The sequence below is a fragment of the Carica papaya genome, chromosome 9 (genome assembly GCF_054855325.1).
Source record: "Carica papaya isolate Zhongbai chromosome 9, ASM5485532v1, whole genome shotgun sequence".
In the NCBI taxonomy this organism is placed as follows: Eukaryota; Viridiplantae; Streptophyta; class Magnoliopsida; order Brassicales; family Caricaceae; genus Carica; species Carica papaya.
In genome coordinates this window covers 35,257,459-35,282,532 of record NC_142317.1, presented here as the reverse complement: position 1 = coordinate 35,282,532, position 25,074 = coordinate 35,257,459, and the positions used below count along the sequence as shown (strand labels likewise).

Sequence of the window (25,074 nt, the reverse complement as noted above, 5' to 3'; positions counted from 1 at the left end):
GACCTGGAATGTCTGGTTCCAATTTTATTAGCTAGAAATGCACCATAGCTAGGTAAATTCCTAGTGAAAGAAAATAACCCATAATTCCAAATTATTTTCCCCTATCTTATCACCTTTCTGTAAACTATCTTTATGAAACTAAGTCTTCTGTAACCCATTTCAGAAGAAACAATATTGAAGAACACTCTTCAAGATTAAGTAGCATGCTCCCGTAAAATAATCATTTAGCTAGTTTTGTGAAGGAAGTAAACTATTTTCTCGTTTTCCCTGCATGGGATGCTATGGAGGCAGATTATAGAGAAACTATTTGCTCTTACATAAATGCTTAATTTTTATCAATTGATTGATAGATAAAAACCTTCACCACATTTAAATCACCGATGGAAAGACAAACTTACATAGTTCCTAAGTTCTTCCTGCAAATGTCTAACCAGAATATTGCTATTCTCTGTAGAAGTAACTTCTTGAAATGTGAAACTTGATAACTTCTTCTCTGCTTCACTCTTCTGGTGCAAGCACTGGAAGTACAAATGAGAAGCACTGAGCACTAAGAAACAAAGAAAAAGAAAGAGAAAACGAGCATCACAACTCAAAACGAGAAAATTAAAAAATGCCAACTGCTGTCTCACTCTTATGCTAGCCAAAAGAATAGAAAGATACCTCATTAAGCTGCTTCTTAAGATCCTGCATCTGCTCTTTCAGAAGCTCAGATTCTTGCTCGGCATTACAAGCCCTGCATTCCACTCTTTCAAGCTACAAGAAGTAAAAAAATTAAAAGAACTGAGAATGAACCAAAATACCAGAGAGTCAAAAAGAAATTAACATTTGCTACTTACATCTGCACTTATTCTAGAAACAGAAAGCTTTGAATCCCTTTTCAATTGAGTAAGTTCATTGCGAAGACACTTTTTCTCCCTTTCGAAGGTTTCAGATAGTTGACTTAGTTTTGCCTCTAAAATGCTTCTTTTCTCCTCAGCTGAAGCAGCTGAAGACTCAGCTGCCTTGCGAAGATTCAATTCTTTTTGAAACTTTACCTAAAATCCAATGATCACATAATGACAATGATGATCACATTATCATTATCAAATGTCTTTTTTTAAAAATAAAAAGTATGTTGTATTATATTAACAAGGTACCAAAACGGGAGTACCGCCCATGTATAAATGACTTGTATAAAATTTAGTATATCAATGACATTTCTAAAAGTCTCATCACTAATGATGTCATGATCTAATAAGATGATCCTAAAATAATGCATTCATCGATCTCTTAAACTATAAAGATCACTAACTTTACCTTCAAAAGCTCTCCAATTCCTTTCTTTCCAAATAACGCAAAATACAGTCAATGGAATAACATTTACAATGTTTCTTTTTATACATTAACCATCCCAAACCCAAATTTCCCCACAGACCGAACCCGCCATAACCCAATTGATCCCCAAAAAGGCATAGATCATGCACCATAAGTCATATGCAATATCATCATAAATGTCTTTTCAGATACGACTGGTGGCAGATAAACAAAAATGCAAAGAAAAAAGTATAAACAAAATAAATAATAGCACGTCAGCATTTACACAAATTTCTAACATACCACAATAGATTAATTAAAACAAAATCAAAGATCGATTTTAAAGCAGCACATCAGTTGGAACCCAACTCTTGCTCGGGTCAGCAGGTCTGGCTCTTTCAAGCAAAGCTCAGAACGCATTCAAATAAGCAGATGGAGCACTTAAGTAAGCCCAAACAAAGTTCTACAGTTTTGGAGAAAGGAAAATTGATCTAAACGAGTAAGCGCAGATTTAGGTGGCAAATCGATCTAACCGCATTGCTTTTCATTATTTCTATGGATGCCCTTAATAAAATGCTTACTAGAGCAAGAGAATTACAGCTTTTCAAGGCATTTGAAGGTAGGGGAAGGCAAAGACGATATAAATATGACTCACTTATTTTTTGCATATGATACTTTATTATATTATGAATCGGAGTCTCCTACTTGACCTAACACTGAAAATTTATTTATTGTGCTTCCAAGCATTAAATTGCTTCGATTTTCAATTTGGGCTAAACTGAAAGATACCTCAGTATAGACCCGAATTTAGATGGATATGAGTCTTGTTTGGTGGGTTAAAAAGGAGTTTGCTATACAAAGGAGGAAGAATGACACACATCAAAAGCACTTCAGCTAATATTCTCATTTACTTCTTGTCGATGCTAACAATCTCAGTCGTGGGGAAAAAAAACATAACAGAGAAAGAGATTAGAGAGAGACAGAGAGAAAAGGAGGAGGGGGGAGACGTTGTTCTCCTAACATAAGAAACGTTCCATGATACGCTAGTGTTTGTTTTCCTCCATGACAAGGATGCTTAAAAATATCACATTTAGATTATTACAAAATAACCACTCAATGAGTGCTACATTCTATCTTGAGTCAATTTCATCCCTAAACTTATTTCTATTAGAATAATGTTATCCCTGAATTTAGGATATAAAAATTTAGTACCTATTATTCCAAGTGAAAACTAAAGGCTTAAATTGCCAAAAAAGGTTACTGTAATCCATGCCTCATTCAAAAATCTGAATCCCAAACTTAACAGAATCAAGAAACTTGTTAGCTTATGATAATTTTTTTTGTCTTAATCTTTAGCATCCATCATCTTTTACAACCAGAAAAAATCATAGTGATACTAAATTTCATTTGAACTTTTGTAAACTCGGCCCAAATTCTTTAGGTTTTAAATTAAGTTCCTAAATGACTGTGCCTTACCAAAATCTTGGAGATTGATTCTTAACAAACTCAGAAGAACCTAACTTTGCAGTTGAAATAACAAAGACCAAATTAATGCATACCTCAGATCCAAGTACTATACTTGACATTTATCTAACATATACTTTCACGGACCCAACCCAGGCACTCTTTCCTATCAAAACTTTGTCGTAAGAGAAGAAAAGTAAATACACTTATGAACATAACAACTGCAGGAGATAGCACAATTAAATAAATCAGTCATCTCTTCACCAGCTAGTTCAATAATTAGCTGAAAATGTTATGCACCTTCTCCACTATATTGGCAAGTTCTAACCAAGAACATTAAAAAATCACTAAAATCACCTGATGCTGAAAAGTAATCCAGCAATCACCAGGATGCAGATTACAACCTGGTTATTAAATGGAAAAAGATATATATTCAGATGGATCTACCTCAAGTTCACTGTATGATTGTAATTGTTTTTTCAACCGTTCCCCAGAATCACTGACTTCTCTCAAAAGCTGCTCCTGGAGCACCTGTTCACGTCCTTTAGCGGCGGCAAGCTCTTGCTCCGCATATAAAAACTGATCCCGAAATTTCTTCCTCTCTGCCTCTGTGAAAGTGAGATTAATAACACCACCAAATAAAAAGCCATAAGCTGATCTCCACCCAAAAAAATGATAAAAGAAGTAGAAGGTTCCAAGACATCTAATTGGATTGATTTAAAAGAAAAAATATGCAGACCATGATTTGTTTTTTAAATAGAAAAAGGTTGAATGAGGAGAAAAGGAAGAAAATTAAACCAAGGATAAAATCTTAAAAGGAATCTATACAGGAACTATCAGATCAAAAGCTTGGACGGAAATAAGTTTTTTATACCTTATTATATTGGAAAATTCTGTGTTTGTGTGTATATAAATAATATATATATGCTCCAGTAAGACCCTGTAGTTTTTATTTTGCCCTCATATACCCAAAGCAGTTCCCCTACTGAATGTTAAGAAGAAAGTACTTCTTCCCTCATGAAAACCCACCTGCTTTGCAGAAACCTTCATTTAGTGCCTCCAGTTTAGATTGATAATCGCTAACTTGCTTTTCTGCATTGCTTAATGCATCTAGAAAGTCTGATTTAACCTACAAAAACAAGATAAAGATACTTTTTCCATAAATAATGTGCAAAACCCAAAAAAATTGATTAGATATAACAAACTCAAGGAAAATATCCAGAAAGATTAAAATAATCAGCTGAATCAATAAAAGTGAGAAATAAGATCTCAGTATTAAATATTTCCTGTCAAAGATAATTTTTTCAAGAGAACTTTATTTCTGAGGTTTTATAAAAAAAAGAACAATATTAAAGAAATATATGATCATAAAAAATGTGACAAAGATCAATAGAAAGAAGTTACGTATGGAATGCAATATTCAACTTCGACTTCATCACATGATCTGAAGTCCTAAACAGCTTATCTGTAAATTCTTTGGTGCCATATTTGTGCACCAAAATGGTAACATTTATCCTCCTTTTTCATAATTCTTTTTTTTTTGTCCAAATTGATTTTTAGTCTGGATACAAGCTGAAAGCATAACAAAACACATCTCAGATTCAGAAGGATCCTCTCCTCGGGTTGACAGAATACTAATGTGTCATCGGTAAAGAATAAGTGGGACACCTCAACTGTATGGTTCTTTCTTCCCACCGAGATCCCTTTCACAAGTTGTAAATCCTTAACCCTGCATAGCATCCCATTAAGAGCTCCTATCACAAGAATAAATAACAGAGGGGATAGGGGATCTCTCTGCCTTACGCCTCTGGTGGCCTTGAAAACTTCAGAAGGCCCCCCATTAATCAATAGCGCAAAAGAAGTTGTAGTCATGCACCATTTCATCCAGGCTTGTCATTTCTGTCCGAACCCCAACCTCCTTAAGATATATTCAACAAAAGTCCCAGTTCACATGATCATAAGCTTTTTTCATGTCTAATTTGCAAAGAAGACCGTCTTTACCTCTAACCATAAGGTCATCCACAGCCTCATTTGCAGTCATCACCACGTCTAAGATTTGTTTGTCTTCAACCAAAGCGTGTTGACACTCCCCAATAACTTCCCCCAGCACTCTAGAGAATCCTTTTGCCAAAACTTTGGCCAATAATTTGCAGATGCACCCCACCAAACTGATGGGTCTAAAATCTTTGAACTCCTTTGGACCTTTCTTTTTAGGGATGAGAACCAGGAAAGTAGAATTGAGAGATCTAACAAACTTACTCGAATTGTGAAATTCCTTAAAAAGGCTCAAAACATCATCCTTGATTAAAGACCAGAAGTTTTAAAGGAACTTCATATTGAATCCATCTAGTCCCAGAGACTTGTTTCCATTACAAGATTTCAAGCATTCAGCAAACTCTTCCTCCAAGAATTCGGCTTCCAATAGTTGTTTGCTGGTCTCGGAAATCTAGTTAAAATGGAGAACATCCAGTTTAGGCCACGAACTGAAATCATCCTCATTTAGCTTGGAGAAAAATTTACTGGCTGTCTCCCTTAGTTCTTTATTACCCAAAACCTTTCTTTATTACCCAAAATCTTTCTATCTTCAAAACTGATCTCATCTATGAAATTACAGCTTCTCCTGTGGGTGGCCAAAGCATGGAAATACTTGGATCTCCCTCCTCAAGCCATTTCTCCCTTGATTTCTGTTTCCAAGTATATTCATCTGCTTTGAGAATGGAGGATAACTAAAATTTCAGGATGTCCCTCTTGGAGTATTCCTCATCAGTCAACCCACTGCAAACTTCCTTTTTCCTAATTCTTACTCTCACAGTTCAATCCTTCATTGCAAAACAACTACTATATACGAAAGCAAGTCCGCTCTTCATAAGTTTTCATAGAATTAATCATTTAACTTCCACTCTCAACACAACAATAAGCAGCATGTATGAAGAAAAAAGTTCCTAAACTCCAACCAGCTTATCTTATAGCAAGAACTCTTAGTTGTAATTTAAAAGCACGACAATTTTATTCCACATACAGCGCATATATCTACTTAACCTTTTTGTTTGAAAATTAAAAATCAGTTAATTACATAATCCGAAAGACAAACCATACTTAAGACCTACAATACCAAAAAAGGTTATGGAGGAACCACAATACTGAAGTGTTTTTTATATAGAAAAAGAAGTATCATTGGATGGGAGGAGAAGAGTACAATAAGAAAAGAGGACTAGTTAGTGACCTGAAGGCTGACAATAAAACACATCTCAGTTCAGAACAGCGAGCAAATGCTGAAATTAGTAACCCTAATATAATAAAAAATATATATGGACGATTTGAATTAACATTCCCTTCAAAGCCATAAACAAGAGGAACAACGAAAAGGCAAAGATTAAGTAAACCAAAACGCACAAGCAAATTGAAACATATAAACGTAAACATATATAAAACGCAGAGCATAAACATGAGAGTGCGAACCATTTGTCGGCATTGGTAGGTGCAGAGCAAGTGATCCGACGGCTCGTGGGAGGAATTAAGCGGCTTGACCGTAGGTGAAACGTCTTCGTAAATCACGAGCTGTCGGTTGGAGCCACTGCCGCCGCCGAGAATTGGGCTATCTTGAGATATCGGTTCGGTTCTGCATCTCTTCTGTGGAGGACTTCTCGGTATCATTTTCAGGATTTCTAGGTTTTCTCCACACACACACACACACACAAACTCTCTCTCTCTCTCTCTCCCCCTCTCCCTCTCTCTCTACCTCAATCAATATGCGTCTGCTGGAGTTGCCGAAGTTTAATTTGAAAGGAAAGGCGCCATTTCTGAAGGCCTTCTTCTCTGTCAAATGTGCAACACGGTAGTAATCCCACAGGAGCAGCCAACTGTTTAAATACTCCGGTAAAAATTTTGATGATACTTCGGATTCGAACCCGTTTAGTCCAACCCGTCTAAATTTCACCTGATACAATTTTTTCGTTACAATACCAATTCGGACCGGGTTCGAATCCGAGTCGTCTCTATTCTTTGTTTGGGTAAATTATTAAATTAATTTTTAATATTTTATATTTATTAAATTTAATTATTAATATTTTTTATTATAATTTAATTCTATAAATTTTTAAATGATTTAAAATACATATTATATTAAAAAATATATAATTAAATATTAAAAAATTAATTTACTAATATCTTAATAAACTACATTGACTAAATTGGATTTAACGACATAATCAATTACAAATTAAAGTAATACAATAATGTAAAATAGTGAGAAGTTATAAGTAATACAATAATGCTCATAGGGTAACTACAATGTATCCAATTATTATTCTATAATAAATAAATAATACTGTATGCTATAAACATATACATATGCCTTTTTGATTGTCAGCCCTATAAGAAGAAAATTAGAATCCAAAGCATAAATAACATAAGAAAATGCACAGGACTAAAAGCTAGCTTAGTCCCAGAACTCGGTATGTTCTTGAGGAGCTTTTATTAGAAATAGGGTCTAAAATTTCAGTCCCGAATGAATAGCAACAACTCCCCCGACAAGATTTTCGTACTCAACCTTCTGAAACCCTGCATCTGCAATCATCGAAGCAAACTTCTCCTGCGTTGGTTAGTCGCAGAAAGATCAGTGCACGAATCACAATAGAGAAGAAACACCATAGCATGCAATCATAAGATACAAACAGGTTATGTAACTTTGTGCTTCAGATTTTTTTGCCCGGTTAAAAGTTGAAAAAGTTGAATATGGTCACGTCAGGTTGTTTTTGAGTTGCATATTTTCAAGGTTCATTGCTTAGATGGTGCTCGGGCATGCAACTAGTCAGCTAAGAATTAAAAGGAAGCGATATAAACGAGTCGAGAACAACTTAGGCTTGTAAAGGAAGCAGAATTTTAATTGCAGAGTTATGAAACATGCAAGGGCATAATGGATGAAACAAAAATAATATATGAACTGGGATATATGGCAGTTCTGACTGTTTAAATGAAATCAAAATAGCTCAATTTTATTCCGATTGTTTGAATGCTAAAAAGAAAGAATGCAGAAACATTATTTAGTTTCTCTTCTACTTTATGACCCCCCAACACACTCTTTCACCATGATGTTCTTTGATTATATTATTTGCTATCTACATATGCGCTATAATGTTCCTATAGGCACCATAACCATTGGCATACCCTACTTTATGTCTGACGCATTATTTGGATCCCATTTCTTATAAATCCAAGTGCACCTTTTGGTTTAGTAGTTACAAAAGGTTCAAACTTCAAGGTGCATTCTCAGAAGAGGCCTGTAAAGTACAGGGGGCGTGAAACGGTGCAATTTTAACAGATTGCACATCTACGAGTTAAAATTTGGTAATAGAATTAAAATGACCAGATTAAAACCTGAGGGGGAAACCGGCGGATGCTCTCAACCAAGTATTGATAGGATTCCCGATCACCTGCAACTAATTCTCCCATAGCAGGAATAACTGAGAAAGAATAATAATCATACCTGCATGAGAGAGAAAAAGAATGTCTCTAAATTTAGGGATGCAAGAAAAATATACAAGAGAAAGACAATAATAAAAGTGAGTTCAACCAAGAAAATCCAGGGACTTTTCAATTTCTGTTATCCACCAAAACCAGTAGAGCAAAGCTTCTTCACCAACATAGATGATCAACTGTCAACTAGTGTTTGCAATATTTCTCATATAAGATAAAAAGAAAAATTCCTTGTATCTGCAATCTATTTGTTTGGAAAGTGTGATCTCTGAACAGAAAGTTGGTCAACCGGGCTGGAACTATGTAAGAACAATAAGCTACAATTACATTTAAACTAACAGGCAAGCCTGTCAGTCATTCCAAGTCCAGTTGAATAGAGGTCAGAGCAATTTAAAGGTTTCCAAAGTCATTGGTTCGAGCAAATATCTCTGCCATAACTTTTGCTGAGCTGGCAAGTTATCAAATTGTAAAAAAAAAAAAGGACCAAAACCTGACACCGAGAAGGTAAGGATATTGGTTACAATAATACTAACGAATTTAACCAAAAAATGAGAGAAAATCAATAAGCAGTAAGTTGCATGAGTCCACATTATGAAATCAATTTTCCCTGGCGAAACATATCGAATACTCACAATTCCTTGAAGACAGGTAATTCCACATGGCTGAGCTCAAGGCAAAGGAACCTTCCTCCTTGCTTTAACACCCTAAGGAAAAGGAAGATTTTTTAGGAAAAGAAGAAGAAAAAGCACAGCTGTTTGCTACCAACTGAAGTTGCTGCCCAAATATACAAATACCATTAGTGAGACACAATTCCTCAGGCATTCTACTTAACAAATGTCATTGCTATTGGTAACTTCTTTATAAGAAAAACTGAATGTACTGGATTTGACAGTGAACTGAATCCCTATATTATTTTGAAGCAATATTTCAATTCCTCATATGTTCTACTTGTTCTACTAATATAGCAGGATAGCCGCTATTGGTAACTATTGGACAAAGAAAATAAAAAAAGTTGCCATATTTGACAGTGGAAGTGGTCATGAAAGGTCCTCTCTTAGAATTAAAACAAACATAACTAAGAGAGGAAAGAGATCTACGTTCAGTGGTATAAAACTAATTCAACATAAGAGTATTCTGCCTCATACTTAAATCAATATTTCATCAAGCAATTCAGGTGTACAGAAACAAACAAAAGGCAAAAATCTGATAACCATACCTATAAGCCTCAGCAAGAACCTTCTCTATGTGTGTGACATTCCTAATTCCAAATGCAATAGTATAACCATCCATGGACTCATCTTCAAAATTTAAGGCTTCTGCATCTCCCGCCACCCATATGAGGGATTTCTCTTCACCAAGACCTATATATGGTGGAAAATTGGACAGAGAAAACTCTAATGTCTGATAGGTAGAAGACGAAAAGATAAAGAAAACTCTAGTGTCTGATAGGAAGAAGACGAAAAGATAAAGAAAAATCTAATATCTGAAAAGAAGAAGACAAAAATATAAAAAAAGCAGATCTCTAGTCTGCAAATTCAAAGGTACAGAAATTAAAAAATCAGGATTATGCAGTTTTACCTCTCTCCATGGCACGCTTCCTTCCAACATTCAACATGTTCGGGTTGATGTCACACACGTATATTTGAGTTTCCTCCTGTAAACTATTACTAAGATCTTGCATTGCTCTACGCTTGACAGAGTTTACATTTTCTAGGATCCTGAAAGCAACATCCCCTGAAAATTGAGTATTTTTTACTTAGATCACAATAAATGATTTACTAGTTTGTAGAAAAGTGTTGAAACAGATTCCATTGCTGCATGAAGCTTCATTTTACATCTGATCACTTTCTGATCCAAATAACTATCTTCATTAATACTGTTTGTTTGGGCAGACGTACAAAGTTTTCTCAAGTTTACAACTGAGACTGATATAATTTACTACCACAATTTTCTTAACATAAAAAGATATACATATGTGTAAATAATCTACTGCCACAATTTTTTATCCTGCCTTTGACTTCTCCATGTTCTGACCACAGCAGTTTCTGTGCATGAAGTTTTCTTGTCTATGTATCACAAAAAGTATTAGTGATGAAGGTAAGGCAAGCTACGCTAACCTGTTCCACCAGCCACATCAAGATGATGCATTCCAGGAAATGGATTTAGTTTGGAAACCAATCTGGAAATATACATAGATTATGCAAAAAAGTAAGAATCTAACATAGGTAGATTATTTGGTGAAATACAATGAAGTAGCACCTAGAATCTTAACCTGTCCTTCCATAATCTATGTAAACCAGCACTCATCAAATCATTCATGAGATCGTAGTTCTTAGCTACACTGCTGAAGACATTACCAACCATTTTACTTTTTTCTTCTTCCCGTACTTCCTTAAACCCTGAAAACGAAATTCTAGAAAATCAATCTTCTAACATCTATTGTGACTGTGAAACTGCGACTGTAGACAGCCATAATTGTTACAACTAACAAATAAGTGCATAAAAGAACGTATGCATGATTCAAACAACATAGAGCATATTCTACATAGTTGCAGAAAATCGATGAAAATTTTCAAATATGTTCAATAAAGAAGAGAAACCTACGAACACGTATAGACATGCAGCCATGTCAACACAGAGTTGAGAGAGAGTTACCAAAGCTTGTGGCATGTGAATGTAGCGGAGAGGTCAAAAACATAGCAGGAAGAAGTTTACTCCTGAACTTCCTGGTGGCCAGCCTGAGTGCCATAGTCCTACAAAGAAAATTTTCCCGTTAAAAAGAAACTTCTTATCCATTATCAAAAGCAAAGCTACCTCATTCATTTTAGATATCAAAACTAACAAATTCTCTAGTTCTATCTGAAAGTATGCAACTTGTAAGAATAACCACATTAAACTTCCATTGAGGTAATTAGTAATCAATTGCAGAGACTGAAAGTGATCATCCAGGCTGACCAAATAAGTGCTAGTACAGAAACCAATTACTTATGAAGAAACAGAATAGCATAAACATCAGTGGAAATCTAACTAAAAGAATGCGACTGACCCCAGCAAAGACACGTCTATGTTGAGATGATGCACAAAGTTTAAAGTGGAGATCTAACAAAAATAATTTAACCCTCCCAAGCAAAGATATATCTATATTGAGGTGATGCACAAAGTTTTAAGCACATGCCGGAGACATGTGAGCCTAACTGTTTAAACTAGCAAAACGCATAACCAGAGGCAACTGTGCAGCAACATCTACCAACTGGCAACATGGCTACGAATAACGCCAACGGTAGAAAATTGGGAACTTATGCCACATTCTCTCTGAAAGCATACTGAGAACAAGCATGCATCCAGGGATAACCATGGTGTTAGACTACCTCTTTCACCATCTTTTTTAAATTTTAAGGCACATTAACAATCATTAAGATAGCTAAAAAAAGAAACCAGAATAAAGAACTCAGTGAATTATCACAAGAATTAACAAACATCATCCTTTTAGGCGTTTGATCAAACAGATTCTAGGCATACCTAAAATTCTCTTATTTTCAGCCAACGCTCTCGGCTCAATCTCACATTGCATACACGCAGAAATCAAAATGAAAATCATGCACCAAAAGAAAAACGTGACACCGAATTCAAAATATAGAAATTAGAAAAAAATTAAAAACTGACTTAATGGAACTGTTGACTCCAGAGTAGAAATGGAGACACATAACCGAAATTAACAAACTTACAATTAAAAAATCCAAATAATAAAGAGCAGAGATCTACTGAGTTGTCGCACAAAATGATTTTCAGCAGAGGTGACGAAGGGAGGTCTAATAACGGTGAAATGAGCGGTCTGAATTCGCGAATACAGCGAAAGAGGGTCAACAATGGAGAATCAAGAGAGACAGAGGTGGAGGCGTACAGTGAAGATGAAGAGAGGTTGATAGTAGGGGCAGGTCTGAAGCAGGGAGAGCCGGAGAAGATAGCTGTGAGTTTTTTTTTTTTTTTTCTTAGCCGCTTGGTTAAAAATAAAAATATATTTAAATTAAATTTTTTTATTTTTAATATTTATTTATGACATAATTATATATTTAAACTCACAATATAAATTATAGTCGGAGTTAAATGTAGATTTAAAAACTTAATTATCGAGTGAGAATAAAAATATATAATTATATTTTTTAAAAAAGCTAATATTGTAAAAGAATTAATATTATATAGTTTTTTTGAAATTACATAATAGGTTTTTAATTATAACAATTTATACTTGTAAATATTTGATATTTCGGTTGTCTAATATTTAGAATTATATTTTCATCAAGTATTATTTAATTTTCGATGGTCATTTATACGAGAATATTTGTATAAGAGCTTCTTACCTCTTAAGAAATGAACAAAAAATAAAAAAACTCGAAACCACCGCATAGGACAAAAATGGCATTCAATAATTCAAACTCTCCCTCACCTTTTATCTTCGGTGGCAAAAAACTACTAGTTGTGGCCTATTAGAGTTAAGACATTAATGAAAGGTATGGACCTTTCGGAAGTTATGGAGTTTGGTGAAGATTCTCCTCCTTTGAGAGCAAATCCAACAGTTGCTTAAACGAAACACGATGCAAAAGAGACAGTAAAAAAATTAAAGGAGTTTGGTGAAAAATTATACATTCGGTAGCTTTTGAGATCATCTTTGTAAGGATTATGTGTTGTAAAGTGAAAAAAAAAGTTCGAAATTGAACCAATGAGAAGTTTTTAAGGAACTGAAAAAATAAATAATATAAATATAAACTGCTCAATTTATTAATAAAATTTAAAATTTTTATGATAAGTGATTCATAAAATGAAAATGACTTCGAAAATAGAGTCATGAAAGTTGTAAATCAAGTAACAATGTTGGGAAATGAGCTGACTGACAAGAGGATGGTGGAAAAAGTCATCGTGAGTCTTCCGATGAGGTTTTAAGCAAATATATATTCTCTCAATGATTCATAAGATTTTTTAACAATTTCGTTAGCTGAACTTGTGAATGTTTTGCAAGTCACCGGAGAAAAAATGATATTTGATAAATAAATGGTGTAATAAAATATGTCTATGCGATGAAAAATAAAAACAAAAATTAAGAAAGCTAGAGGATGTTTCAAGAAGGAAAAAACAAGAAAACAACAATAATAAATAAGGGAATAAAAAGGGTAGTTATCCACCATGTCCACGTTGTAAAAAGACCAATCATCTTAAAAAGTATTGCCAGTACAAACCTAAAATCTAGTGCAAGCGTACAAAAGTTTCATACCTGTTGAAAACGTTTGCAAAAAACAAAAGGGAATAAGATGAACAAAAGGCCAAAGTTGTGGAAAATGAAGGACAACAGAAGAAAGCTTACTTGTTGCCGTATGCTACTCAATTAACTCAAACTATAGCTTTTAATTAATTGATAACAGTTAATAGTCACTGTATGTCACCTGAACAGAGATTGTTTGAAAAGTTTGACAAGTTCTACAAGTCAATGGTCAAAATAAACACCGAGAGTAATTAAAGGTTAAAGGAAAAACATATATTATTGTGACGACATCTTCAAATGTAAAATAACATTTTAATATATTGTTTATGCATGGATTATACCAAAATTTGTTGAGTGTAGGATAAATAATTGAAAAAAATATTTCTCGTAATTTAATGATAAATTATGTATCTCTAATGATCTCAGTTGGTGTGAGATCATGTAAGTAGAAATGGACATAAGGTTTATTTTACAATGAAAAATTAGCGGAAAGTATATTACTAGTTAATAAATATAAGGAAGTTCGTGAAATCTGTGAGTTTGAAAAGCAAAACAAGTTGTCTTTTCCTAAAGTTGCAAAAAAATTGTAGCTGATGCGCACAAATTTATATGCACCTATGAGCATTTGTTCTTTAAATGAAAATAAATATTTTTTAATTTTTATTGATGATTATTCAAAATGTATTGGATATATTTTTCAAAGCAAAAATATGAAGTTTACGGAATATTTAAAGGCTTTAAGTCTTTAGTAAAAAATCAAATTAAGCTGAAAATCAAGATCATTAAATCAGATAATGGTAAGAAATATACCAACAAGAAATATACTCATAAATAAAATAACGTGAGCACGACTTTCTGTATGATATAATAATTTGTGCAAACTATAAGTACGTAAAAATATTTTTATGAGATATTTTGACAAATAAAAAGTCACATTAATTAGATATATATATATAATAAGTTATGAAAGCTATAAGCAGGTACCTTAAAAATAAAAAACTAGAATTGAGAGATGTAAAAACTTTACACGATGAACTAAACTTTATTTATCCATATATTTCTATATATATAACAAAATAGAAAAAATAAATATTTTATTATATGATATATTTTCTATATATACTAATATCAATTCAAATTTTATATACAAAAAAAATGTTTTAAAGTTGGTACTTTAAAAATTTAAAACAAAAATTTATTGTATGAAAAATTGAAATTCGAAATTTGGATCTTACAAATTTTTAAATAATAAATCAAATTCAACAACATTAATATTTATAGAAATAAATTTTTATGAATTTTTCCGTTCACACCATATTATTTAAATAAAAAAATAATTATAAAAAATTATGAACCAAAGAAATAAAGTTTTAAAATTATTTTGAACGTGATTCAAAATATTTTGTATCATATTCGATGAAAATTACGATTCAGTCAACTAAATACATTAATTTATTAATTTTGATTCAAAAATATCATATACTCCAAACATGATTAAAAGAAAAAAATACAAAGTAATTAAGAAAATGTTAATTAATCAATTAATTTAATTTCATAAAACTCTCATAATACAACATACTATTTTGAAATGTCAAACATATATTATTGTGACGACATCTTCAAATGTAAAATAATATTTTAATATATTGTTTATGCCTGGATTATACCAAAATTTGTTGAGTGTAGGATAAATAATTGAAAAAAATATTTCTCGTAATTTAATGATAAATTATGTATCTCTAATGATCCTAGTTGGTGTGAGATCATGTCAGTAGAAATGGACATAAGGTTCATTTTACAATAAAAAATTAGCGGAAAGCATATCACTAGTTAATAAATATAAGGAAGTTCGTGAAATTCTTGAGTTAAAGCAAAACAAGTTGTCTTTTCCTAAAGTTGTAAAAAAATTGTAGCTGATGCGCACAAATTTATATGCACTTACGAGCATTTGTTCTTTAAATGAAAATAAATATTTTTTAATTTTTATTGATGATTATTCAAAATGTATTGGATATATTTTTCAAAGCAAAAATGTGAAGTTTATGGAATATTTAAAGGCTTCAGACCCTTAGTAAAAAATCAAATTAAGCTGAAAATCAAGATCATTAAATCAGATAATGGTAAGAAATATACCAACAAGAGATATATTCATCAACAAAATAACGTGAGCACGACTTTCTGTATGATTTAGTAATTTGTGCAAACTATAAGTACGTAAAAATATTTTTATGAGATATTTTGACAAATAAAAAGTCACATTAACTAGATATATATATATATATATATAATAAGTTATGAAAGCTATAAGCAGGTACCTTAAAAATAAAAAATTAGAATTGAGAGATGTAAAAACTTTACACGATGAACTAAACTTTCTTTATCCATATATTTCTATACATATAACAAAACAGAACAAATAAATATTTTATTATATGATATATTTTCTATATATACTAATATCAATTCAAAAATTATATACAAAAAAATGTTCTAAAGTTGGTACTTTAAAAATTTAAAACAAAAATTTATTTTTTAAAAAGTTAAAATTCGAAATTTGGATCTTACAATTTTTAAAATAACAAATCAAATCTAACAACATTAATATTTATAAAAATAAATTTTTATGAAATTTTCCGTTCACACCACATTATTTAAATAAAAAAATAATTATAAAAAATTATGAACCAAAGAAATAAAGTTTTAAAATTATTTTAAACGTGATACAAAATATTTTGTATCATATTCGATGAAAATTACGATTCAGTCAACTAAATACATTAATTTATTAATTTTGATTCAAAAATATCATATACTCCAAACATGATTAAAAGAAAAAAATACAAAGTAATTAAGAAAATGTTAATTAATCAATTAATTTAATTTCATAAAACTCTCATAATACAACATACTATTTTGAAATGTCAAACACTTTCACTTAATTACCTAAAGATAATAAATTAATTAAATTGATCTCAGTGGCATTTTAGTAAAAAGCGAGGCAACAAAATAGCGACACGTGTGCTAATAAATGGGTGCCTGATCCCGATCTGTTGTGCATAAATTGCAAAGATTTTACCGCATTCCGGTCGTTTTCCGCACGTGGGCAACTTTAGTTTGTTGACCCAAACCCAAGGGCAAAACAGACATTTTACTTCGACCGAAAAAGATAATCATGATTAAACAATTAATTACCGGATTAAGATAGATTAATCCCTAATTTGCTGCGCGTGAACAGTGGGACATGAGTGAGGGGTTGTAGGGATTTTAGGGCACCCGCAAGATCGCTGCTCTTAAATTCCCGTATATTAATTATTTTAATTATTATTTATTTATTTATTTTCGTAATATTAATATTTCAATATAAAAATTGGGGACGATGGGCGCAATGCGCACCCTGCCCCTTTCATTTTCCCTCTCTCTCTCTCTCTCTCTCTCTCTGTGTACCAATGGAGTGAGAGGAGAGGAGTCAAGTCTATCCTCTTTTGACACGCACTGAAAGTGTGTGCAGACATATATAAAGACAGATGGGAGTGTATCTATAGAGAGAGAGAGAGAGAAATAAAAAAATAAAAGGAAGAAGAAAAACCTAGAGAGAGAAAGAGAAAGAAGAATAAGAACAGAAAAAGAGGCAGCCATAGCCAAAGGGGTCGTGTCGGCTTCGACCAGACATTGACGATAGATACTTTTCTATATGTGTATGTCGTCTCTCTCCCTCTCTGTCTCTCTCTGTATGTACTATTTTCTACATTTTTCTATGGAGTTGTGTGTATAATAACTACATAGCTCGATCTAATTCGATCGGTTTGATTTGATCCTCTTGTTCAATTCAAAACCCTAGCTGTCTACGGCTGATCGTGTGGAGATCTTGCGTGTTGCAGGTGGAACTCTGGAAGTAAGTAGTATTTGGTTTGTGTTGCAGTGGATGCTTAGTATGAGTTTCTATTTGGAAGAACTGAGAAAATGGAGCTAAATGAGGGATTGTGTCTTGTATAGCTGTTTGATTTGGTGTTTTGGCTTCGTAAAAGTTGAAATTCGAGGTCTAGGTTGGCTGAGTAGTTGATCTTCATGGATGATTGTTCTTTTATGATTAGATCCCAAATCCATATTTTTTTTTTCTTTTTATTTCAATAGTTGCATTTATATCTTTCTGTTTTTATGTTTCAGAAATGGCTTTTATGGTAACGAACAGAAATTTTCTTTTTATTTCCCCAGCGAAAAGTTGAACGCATTTTCAACCGTTAAAAGGTTCTTGATTCTTCTACGTGTTTACTAATTCGCCTGAAACGGCTAAGCAGACAGCTTATTTGCTTTTCTAAGACACAAGAAGAGCTATACTAACTCACACAGTTAGTAATTAGGCCTTGATTATCAGGTCTGTTGCTCCTAATTACCAAATGCATGAAGTACTTGTTCTGGTTGTTTGAAGAGTTAATTCCCAAATATTCCATTATTACTGAATATTTTTACTTAAAAAGGTTCGTAACACATGATTTTCTATAGGTTGACTGTTCCTTGGTGAGTTTAAGGGGTTTCTGATGGCATACTCGGCTCCAAATCATACCTCTGGAGGACCTCATACAGGTTTGAGACTGATCTTTCTTAAATTGGCTTTTTTGAGTCTTAACTTTTTTTCCCCTTGCTAAGTCTAACTAAATTGAAGTAATTAGATGGTTCTCAAAAAAATGAAGTTATGAGTTATGTCCGGAGTTAGATCTATGAGGAGCAGTTAAGGGTTTATGGTGATGTTGAGGAGTGATTGTAGGCATCCTGGATTGAACCTGGTAGCAAGCTCTCACCCACCTTTTTAGTGGATTAGGTGAACTTAACCAAGCTTTTGTATTTTCGTAAGTCTGATGTAGTTGATGATCCTCTGCAAGCACATATCATCAAGGACTGGCTCGTACCAAGTTTTTCTCATGTCTGTGTGATGTAATAATTTGTTTTCTTGTTGCACTTTATGTAGTTTTAAGTGTTTCTCTTTCTTTCGCTAAAAATATTTTCTTTTTTAGAGAAATTATTTTTTTGAGAATGGAATTTGAACCCATGCGCTTTTGGACCAAAACCTGAAACTGGCTCCTTAGACCAACTCCGCCATCCTGATTGTGCTTTTGTTTACGTTTTCCTTAACAGGCCCTGCCAGTGATGCTTTGTACAAGGAACTTTGGCATGCTTGTGCTGGACCGCTTGTAACCCTTCCTCGTGAAGGGGAGCGAGTTTATTACTTTCCACAAGGTCACATGGAACAGGTACATTGGTTATTGGATTAACTTATGAGTTTGATAGTCTTAAATTTGTTATCATTTCCCTGGACATCTCTGGGTCTTCTGCCTATTAAGGGCTAAAGCCAAGGCTGGATTGTGTGGTTACTTCCCAGGTTTTGGCTTCATCAAATGTCCTGTTAAGTGGTTAATGAAGTGTTTATATTTCATTCTCTTACATGGTTGGATTTTCTATATTCTCACTGTTCTTTTTTTTTGGGGGTCATATTTACAGCTTGAGGCATCAATGAATCAGGACGCGGAACAGCAGATGCCCTCGTTCAATCTGCCATCTAAAATTCTTTGTAAAGTGGTTAATATTCAGCGAAAGGTATGACTGTTTTTCAGTTATCCTTTCGAATATTATCTTTTTTTATGTATTTTAATTTGAGAAGTGTAGGCTGAACCTGAAACAGATGAAGCAAAAGGTATGACTGTTCTCAGTTCATTTACTATTTTTACTGAAATGTAGGCTGAACCTGAAACAGATGAAGTGTATGCACAAGTAACTTTGCTACCTGATCCAGATGTGAGTTCTCTCTCTCTAACAAACAATTGTACAGTTATTTTGTTGATTTTAACAAAGTGATCTTATTATCTAGATTTTTCTGATTCTCTAATTGCTTCTATATTGCGGAATCACGATTATATTCCATTTTTATATATCCCACCTCTCTTGTAACCATGCTTCCTCAATGATTCTGATCAGCAAAGTGAAGTTACTAGCCCAGACCCCCCACTGCCAGAACCTGAAAGATGTACAGTCCATTCATTTTGCAAGACTCTAACTGCTTCCGATACAAGCACCCATGGTGGGTTCTCTGTTCTTCGGAGGCATGCAGATGATTGTCTTCCACCACTGGTTAGCTTTAATGTTTAATTGTTTTTATATTATTGAATGCAGTTTCTTTCAGTCATTCTCTTAATGCTTATATTCTGTTTCTCAGGACATGTCCCAGCAGCCGCCATGGCAGGAATTGGTTGCAACTGATCTGCATGGCAGTGAATGGCATTTCAGGCACATTTTTCGAGGTCAATAACAGTTGCTGAGCATCATTTAAAATAAATGTTTTGTAGTGGAGCTGGACTTTGCTAGCTGATCTGAACAGAAAACTGGATGAAGCTATTATGTACTTTGTGCAACATGGGCCTACTCATTTAAATGACTGATGTGTCAATACTCAGTTTGTGCCAAAAATATATGCCCAAATACAACTGTTATTTTTCATGTTTAAAAAATCTTTTGCTCAATGAAATTAGTGAGCTTATCAAAAGTTGGATTGTTGCAATGTACAAGCTGTTGATTTGCTGCATTGAACACTAAATTAGTGTCAAATACCAATGTGGTTCGCTCCTTCATCCTCCTTAACTTTATTTTGTGTTTCCTGAAGTGTTAGACTTTCTTGAAAGTTATGATTCCCGTGTACTAAGTGTCAAAACTTGTCCATTGTTAGTGACGCTTAAGTTTTTCTTATCAAAAAGGGGGAAAATGGCTCTTTTTTGCAATTTGAGATTACTTCTTCCGCAACATGATTTTGTACAATATCTATTTTGGTGTCTCTTTATGTCATTTCCTTTTTTCAATATCTGAAGTTTGAGACATTTTCCTTTCTGTTGGTTTGCTAGGTTTTGTCTTACTTTTCTCGTTAAGGACGAGCTTTCTGGGAATTGTTCCAATTTCCATCATTTGCCTGATGAATGAATTTATATTATTCACTCTGCTGGATTATAATATTTTTACTTTTAAGCTACCATAACGCGAGGACACTGATGAATATCAACTGCAGGCCAACCAAGACGCCACTTGCTTACAACTGGTTGGAGTGTTTTTGTTAGTTCAAAAAAACTTGTAGCTGGTGATGCTTTCATATTTCTAAGGTAAGTTATATATATAATAAGTGATACACATGGGAGGGAATATCTTGTTTGTTTGTTTCTTCCTTGTATGGTACTGAATTTCTTGCTGATCAATCTATTTTTGCCAGAGGAGAAAATGGGGAGCTTCGTGTTGGTGTCAGGAGGCTCATGAGACAACAGATGAATATGCCATCTTCTGTTATATCTAGCCATAGCATGCATCTCGGAGTTCTTGCCACTGCCTCTCATGCCATTGCAACTGGAACACTTTTTTCTGTTTTCTACAAGCCAAGGTCCTGAGCCGTTCTATGAGTGCATCTTTAATAAATTTTTGTTTCCCTTATCTGCTTTTGTTCTTTTTTATTTTCCTAGGCTATAGTTCTTCACTTGTCTTTCTAGTAATTCTCTAGCTCTACATTCTGAAATTTGCTTATAGTTTTGGAGATTTAAGGATTGCAAGTGATTTGGGCTCTGCGATTTGCAAAATTTTGGTGTAGTTCTTATTGGAAAAAATTGAAGTTTTCACGTTAAGTATGGCATTCTTAATTGAAATGACACTCAGCCATTTATAACATACATTTCTATTTTAAATAGCCATATGGAAGTTCTTTTAAAGAAAAAAAAACGTCTGAAATTACATGCTTCTGAGTCTCTTTTGGGCTGAGGGACAAGCTAACTCAAATCTGATTCCGGATCCTTGAAAAAAGGACAGTTTTGTTTATAAGGTACATTCTTTAAGTTTTCCTACTTTTTTCTCTTAAGAAAGCAAAATTTTTATATCTCAACTTAAACTAAGCTTTAATACCAAATTCATTGGAGTTGACTAACTGATCCTTCCTTGGCTCACTTCCTACTTGATGCTGTTAGTGGCATGTAAACTGAATCTTCAATTATTTTCTTTCTCTTCCGTGGACAACATTCTTTGTGCCTGTTTTTGCATCATAGTGTTTGTTAAGAAAACTATTTGTGCTTACAAGTCCTCCATACCAGAACAAGTCGGTCGGAGTTCATTGTAAGTGTCAATAAGTATCTTGAAGCTCGGAACCACAAACTTTCTGTTGGGATGAGGTTCAAGATGAGGTTTGAGGGTGAGGAAGTTCCCGAACGAAGGTAATGCATCTGAATGCTTGTCCAGATAAAATAAAAATTTAAAATATTTGTTAGCAAGTTCTTTCACAACAAAATATATGTTCACAGCTCTGTCCTCTTAATTGTAGGTTCAGTGGTACCATTGTTGGTGTTGGTGAGAGTAGATCCTCTGGATGGTCTAATTCTGAGTGGAGATCATTAAAGGTTAGTGAATATCTGCTAGTATTGCTAAATTAGCATTGAGTTCAGAAAAAAGTCATTGAACATTCAAAGCCTATGCCGCGTCTTTTCCCCCCTGTTCTATCAGTTTAGAATAATGGCATTTTATGTCTCTGATTTTTGTTTCAATTCTGTGATTTCAATCTTTTGTTCTTAATCAGGTTCAATGGGACGAACCTTCTTCTATTGTTCGTCCAGAAAGAGTATCACCATGGGAATTGGAGCCACTTGTTGCGGCTAATGCCCCTTCGAACTCCCAACCTATACAAAGGAATAAACGGGCCCGACCTCCTGTTTTACCTTCTCCAGCATCGGATCTTTCTGCACTCGGTGTGATGTTATTTTTGTCTTGTATTTTCTGAAGCAACTCATATTATCTTTACTCATATACTTCTTAACATTGTGCTTTAGGTATGTGGAAATCCTCAATTGAATCTCCTGCTTTCTCATATTCTGACTCTCAGCGTGTGGGGGACCGATATTCATCACCTAAGTTCTCTTCTGCTGCAAAGGCCAACTCTTTTTGCTTCAGTGGGAATGGTTCACCAGCTGCAGTTTCCAGCAACTCAATGCAGTGGCCTAACAGAGTGGATGGTGCATTTGAATCTTTTTCACCAGTCATAAACAAAGAGTCTGTTGAAGGGAAACAGGGCAATGGGAATGGCTATAGGCTCTTTGGGATTCAACTAGTTGACAATGCTAACGTAGGAGAGTCATCACCTGTGGTTACGGTATCAGGAATAATGGGAGAAGATCGATACGTAGATGCTGACTCTGATCAGCATTCAGAACCCTCAAATATTAATCGTTCTGATATTCCCTCAGTCAGTTGTGATATTGAGAAATCAAGTTTAAGATCACCACAAGAGTCGCAAAGCAGACAGATACGTAGCTGCACAAAGGTCTATGCAGTGCTTTTCCATAATTTTCTTTCTTCACCAAGTTATGTTTTTTAATTGTTTTAAAAGCGTTAATAGATTGAAGTTCTTCTAATATAGATGCTTCTGAATATTAACACTAGATGCTTAGTGCTTCATTTGCAGTGTTCTTATTTCATTTTCAAATTCTGAGAAATCAACATGATATGTCATTGTTCGGAGTCTTTTCTTTCAGTTATTTGAGCTTTTCTTGAAAGAAATATTTTGTGCACTTTCACACTTGGTAAATTTAGGAATCTTAATTCTGGCATGATTAAGAATAAACGGTGCCTTTTTGACAATATGATGCATTTCAGCATATGAGCTTCATATTTGTAGGGCTTAGCAGGCTTTTTGTTTTTGGGTTTTAGCAAGTTGATGTTGCTGGGAAAAGATTGAGAATGCTGAAAAAGAATTTGCTCCTCCTTTTAGGTGCACATGCAAGGCATTGCTGTTGGACGAGCTGTTGATTTGACACGTTTTGACTGCTATGATGACCTTCTCAAGAAGCTGGAAGAAATGTTTGACATTGAAGGGGAACTCTCTGGTTCCATGAAAAAATGGAAGGTTGTTTACACTGATGATGAAGACGACATGATGATGGTCGGGGATGAACCATGGCAGTAAGTTCATTTCACTAGGTTCTTCATCTTGTTTTATTATTCAATTTTGCTTTTACTCCTATCTGTTGTGGTCTCTATCTAATTACACACTGACACACTTTTTCAGTATAGCTTGTCTTTTTGTTGGATACATTGCTTAGATACTCTTCTTAGGTGTCCCTTGTACAATGGTATATCAGCTTTGAGTGCTCAAGACTCTAGTAGATTGAAGATTGAGAATTGTGTTTTTTTTTATTTTCTGCAGTGAATTTTGCAGCATTGTAAGAAAAATTTATATCTATACATCTGAGGAAGTTAAGAAGTTATCACCCAAGACTAAATTTCTGGTCAATGAGGAGGCGAAACCTGTGAAGCTTGACACTGATGTGGCTGTCAACACTGAGGACCGTTCATCTATAGTTGGTTCTGGGTGCTAATATATGAGCATTCCTGTCCAAGCTTATGGGAAGTAAGTCATGCAAGAGGTCAAAAGAAAGGGAACACACGATATGGGATTTTGTTTGTAGCAAGATTCTGACGGACAGATTGTAGCTGCTGTTTACCTCACACAACTTTATAGATCCTATTTAGGTGGAATATGGTATTTAGTGAAAAACATTTAGGAAGAGTGAGACTTGCCTTATAAAGGCTGTGGGTGTTGCAGTTTTACTGTTTTATCTCGGCAAGGGAATGCTTAGTGTTGGTTCAAGTTTTGGGTAAAGATTAAAAACTTGTCAGCTCCACCTTCCTTGCGTGATATTAATCAAGGTCGATATGCTCATCATTCTCAAGTTGTTTTTTTTTTTTGTTCATTTTAATTTTTTCTACGAATGGGTCAGATGAGATGATACATTTGGCTTCTGTATATAAAGAATATATACCTTTCATCTCTTTTGCTTTTCACTACATGAATGTTTGACTTGTAAGAAGCTTCTCTTGAAGGAGACTATTGAAGCAGCTAGACTCTTTGATTTTACCTTATTTCAGCTTATTCTTCTATTTATCCGAAAACATGTTCAAGTTGTATTGTTTTTTTTTTTTCGAGATTTCTCATAATTTTTAATGTGATTGTTTCTCATTGAATATTTTATTACGATATGAATTAAAATATAACGAGTGATAATGACTGCTATTAATGAACACTAATAAAGTATGTTGGATTTATTAGGGTAATTCACAAATTAGAATTCTAAATATAATAAGTCAATGTAGAGTATGTAAGTTAGCATTTTGAGGAATTACTGAATAAGAGATAATACAATATAAAATTTAATTTTGTATTATAAATATTGATATTTTTTTCTGATAAAAAACATAAGAAATTGGAAAAGGCAGTAAAATATTTCTATTAAATACTAATGCTATTTAATTTGTTGTTTTAAATTTAATTTTTAAGTATTATTTGTGATATTTTCTCAAAATTATATACTCTTTATTAATTAAATTATTTAATTAATTTATAAAATTAAAACAATCTTCTTATTATATAAAATTATTATAAAATTTTTAATTTTAATAAATTTAAAAAAATTAAAATTCATTTAGTTAAATAAAGTAAATTTAATAATTTAATTAATTATTAAAGATAAATATATAAGATATTTTATTATTAAGTCGTATAATCTTCTTATTATTTTTATGTATTT

At 33.4% G+C, this 25,074-nt stretch overlaps 3 protein-coding genes across 13 annotated transcripts in view; 1 reads left to right on the top strand and 2 right to left on the bottom strand.

Moving 5' to 3' along the window:
- The window catches only part of MAD1 (mitotic checkpoint family protein), a 32,368-nt gene extending 25,762 nt beyond the window's left edge, over nucleotides 1-6,606 (bottom strand). Inside the window, exons 1-6 of one of the 2 annotated variants that reach the window (XM_088210666.1) lie at nucleotides 6,217-6,606; nucleotides 3,787-3,886; nucleotides 3,205-3,359; nucleotides 837-1,034; nucleotides 661-753; nucleotides 399-518 (exon numbers count right to left, since the gene is read on the bottom strand). In XM_088210666.1, the coding sequence (XP_088066792.1) occupies nucleotides 399-518; nucleotides 661-753; nucleotides 837-1,034; nucleotides 3,205-3,359; nucleotides 3,787-3,886; nucleotides 6,217-6,411 (861 nt within the window). In that variant the 5' untranslated portion in view covers nucleotides 6,412-6,606. Of the gene's footprint in view, nucleotides 1-398; nucleotides 519-660; nucleotides 754-836; nucleotides 1,035-3,204; nucleotides 3,366-3,786; nucleotides 3,887-6,216 lie in introns of both variants that reach the window. The other variant, XM_088210665.1, reaches the window with a different exon arrangement.
- Nucleotides 6,607-7,000: 394 nt separating this feature from the next.
- On the bottom strand, nucleotides 7,001-12,235 carry LOC110807374 (S-adenosyl-L-methionine-dependent methyltransferases superfamily protein). 3 transcript variants are annotated; one of them, XM_088211994.1, is made up of 9 exons: nucleotides 11,958-12,235; nucleotides 10,888-10,985; nucleotides 10,505-10,631; nucleotides 10,350-10,411; nucleotides 9,811-9,966; nucleotides 9,449-9,593; nucleotides 8,865-8,936; nucleotides 8,134-8,242; nucleotides 7,001-8,036 (listed from the first exon to the last, which is right to left on the bottom strand). In XM_088211994.1, the coding sequence occupies exons 2-9, from the start codon at nucleotides 10,979-10,981 to the stop codon at nucleotides 8,013-8,015; spliced, it is 789 nt and encodes a 262-aa protein (XP_088068120.1). In that variant the 5' UTR covers nucleotides 10,982-10,985; nucleotides 11,958-12,235; the 3' UTR covers nucleotides 7,001-8,012. The 3 variants fall into 3 exon arrangements, with proteins under 3 accessions (XP_088068120.1, XP_021888194.2, XP_021888196.2); XM_022032502.2 differs by having other exon boundaries at nucleotides 7,001-7,348; nucleotides 11,958-12,234; XM_022032504.2 differs by lacking the exon at nucleotides 11,958-12,235 and adding an exon at nucleotides 11,752-11,907 and having other exon boundaries at nucleotides 7,001-7,348.
- A 4,675-nt stretch (nucleotides 12,236-16,910) lies between these two features.
- ARF1 (auxin response factor 1) lies at nucleotides 16,911-24,409 on the top strand. Of its 8 annotated transcripts, none has more exons than XM_088211993.1 (17): nucleotides 16,911-17,181; nucleotides 17,325-17,378; nucleotides 17,699-17,858; nucleotides 17,987-18,067; nucleotides 18,617-18,732; nucleotides 18,980-19,075; nucleotides 19,217-19,273; nucleotides 19,454-19,606; nucleotides 19,692-19,776; nucleotides 20,532-20,622; nucleotides 20,730-20,894; nucleotides 21,592-21,711; nucleotides 21,825-21,894; nucleotides 22,071-22,239; nucleotides 22,321-22,811; nucleotides 23,259-23,449; nucleotides 23,694-24,409. In XM_088211993.1, the coding sequence occupies exons 4-17, from the start codon at nucleotides 18,022-18,024 to the stop codon at nucleotides 23,863-23,865; spliced, it is 2,022 nt and encodes a 673-aa protein (XP_088068119.1). In that variant the 5' UTR covers nucleotides 16,911-17,181; nucleotides 17,325-17,378; nucleotides 17,699-17,858; nucleotides 17,987-18,021; the 3' UTR covers nucleotides 23,866-24,409. The 8 variants fall into 8 exon arrangements, with proteins under 8 accessions (XP_088068119.1, XP_088068114.1, XP_088068116.1 ...); XM_088211988.1 differs by having other exon boundaries at nucleotides 16,913-17,181; nucleotides 17,365-17,378; nucleotides 21,819-21,894; XM_088211990.1 differs by having other exon boundaries at nucleotides 16,913-17,181; nucleotides 17,699-17,731; nucleotides 21,819-21,894.
- The last annotated feature ends 665 nt before the right edge of the window (nucleotides 24,410-25,074 follow it).

What these genes read in the sequence shown, in the direction of transcription:
- ARF1 (XM_088211989.1), top strand. Translation starts at nt 18,022, where the DNA reads ATGGCATACTCGGCTCCAAATCATACCTCTGGAGGACCTCATACAG. An exon ending in TTTCAGGCACATTTTTCGAG is followed by an intron (nt 19,777 to 20,531) that starts GTCAATAACAGT and finishes TATCAACTGCAG; the next exon opens with GCCAACCAAGACGCCACTTG. An exon ending in GTCGGGGATGAACCATGGCA is followed by an intron (nt 23,450 to 23,693) that starts GTAAGTTCATTT and finishes TATTTTCTGCAG; the next exon opens with TGAATTTTGCAGCATTGTAA.
- LOC110807374 (XM_022032502.2), bottom strand. Translation starts at nt 10,981, where the DNA reads ATGGCACTCAGGCTGGCCACCAGGAAGTTCAGGAGTAAACTTCTTCCT. An exon ending in CATAGATTATGGAAGGACAG is followed by an intron (nt 10,412 to 10,504) that starts GTTAAGATTCTA and finishes GTATATTTCCAG; the next exon opens with ATTGGTTTCCAAACTAAATC. An exon ending in TCCGCCGGTTTCCCCCTCAG is followed by an intron (nt 7,349 to 8,133) that starts GTTTTAATCTGG and finishes TAACCAACGCAG; the next exon opens with GAGAAGTTTGCTTCGATGAT.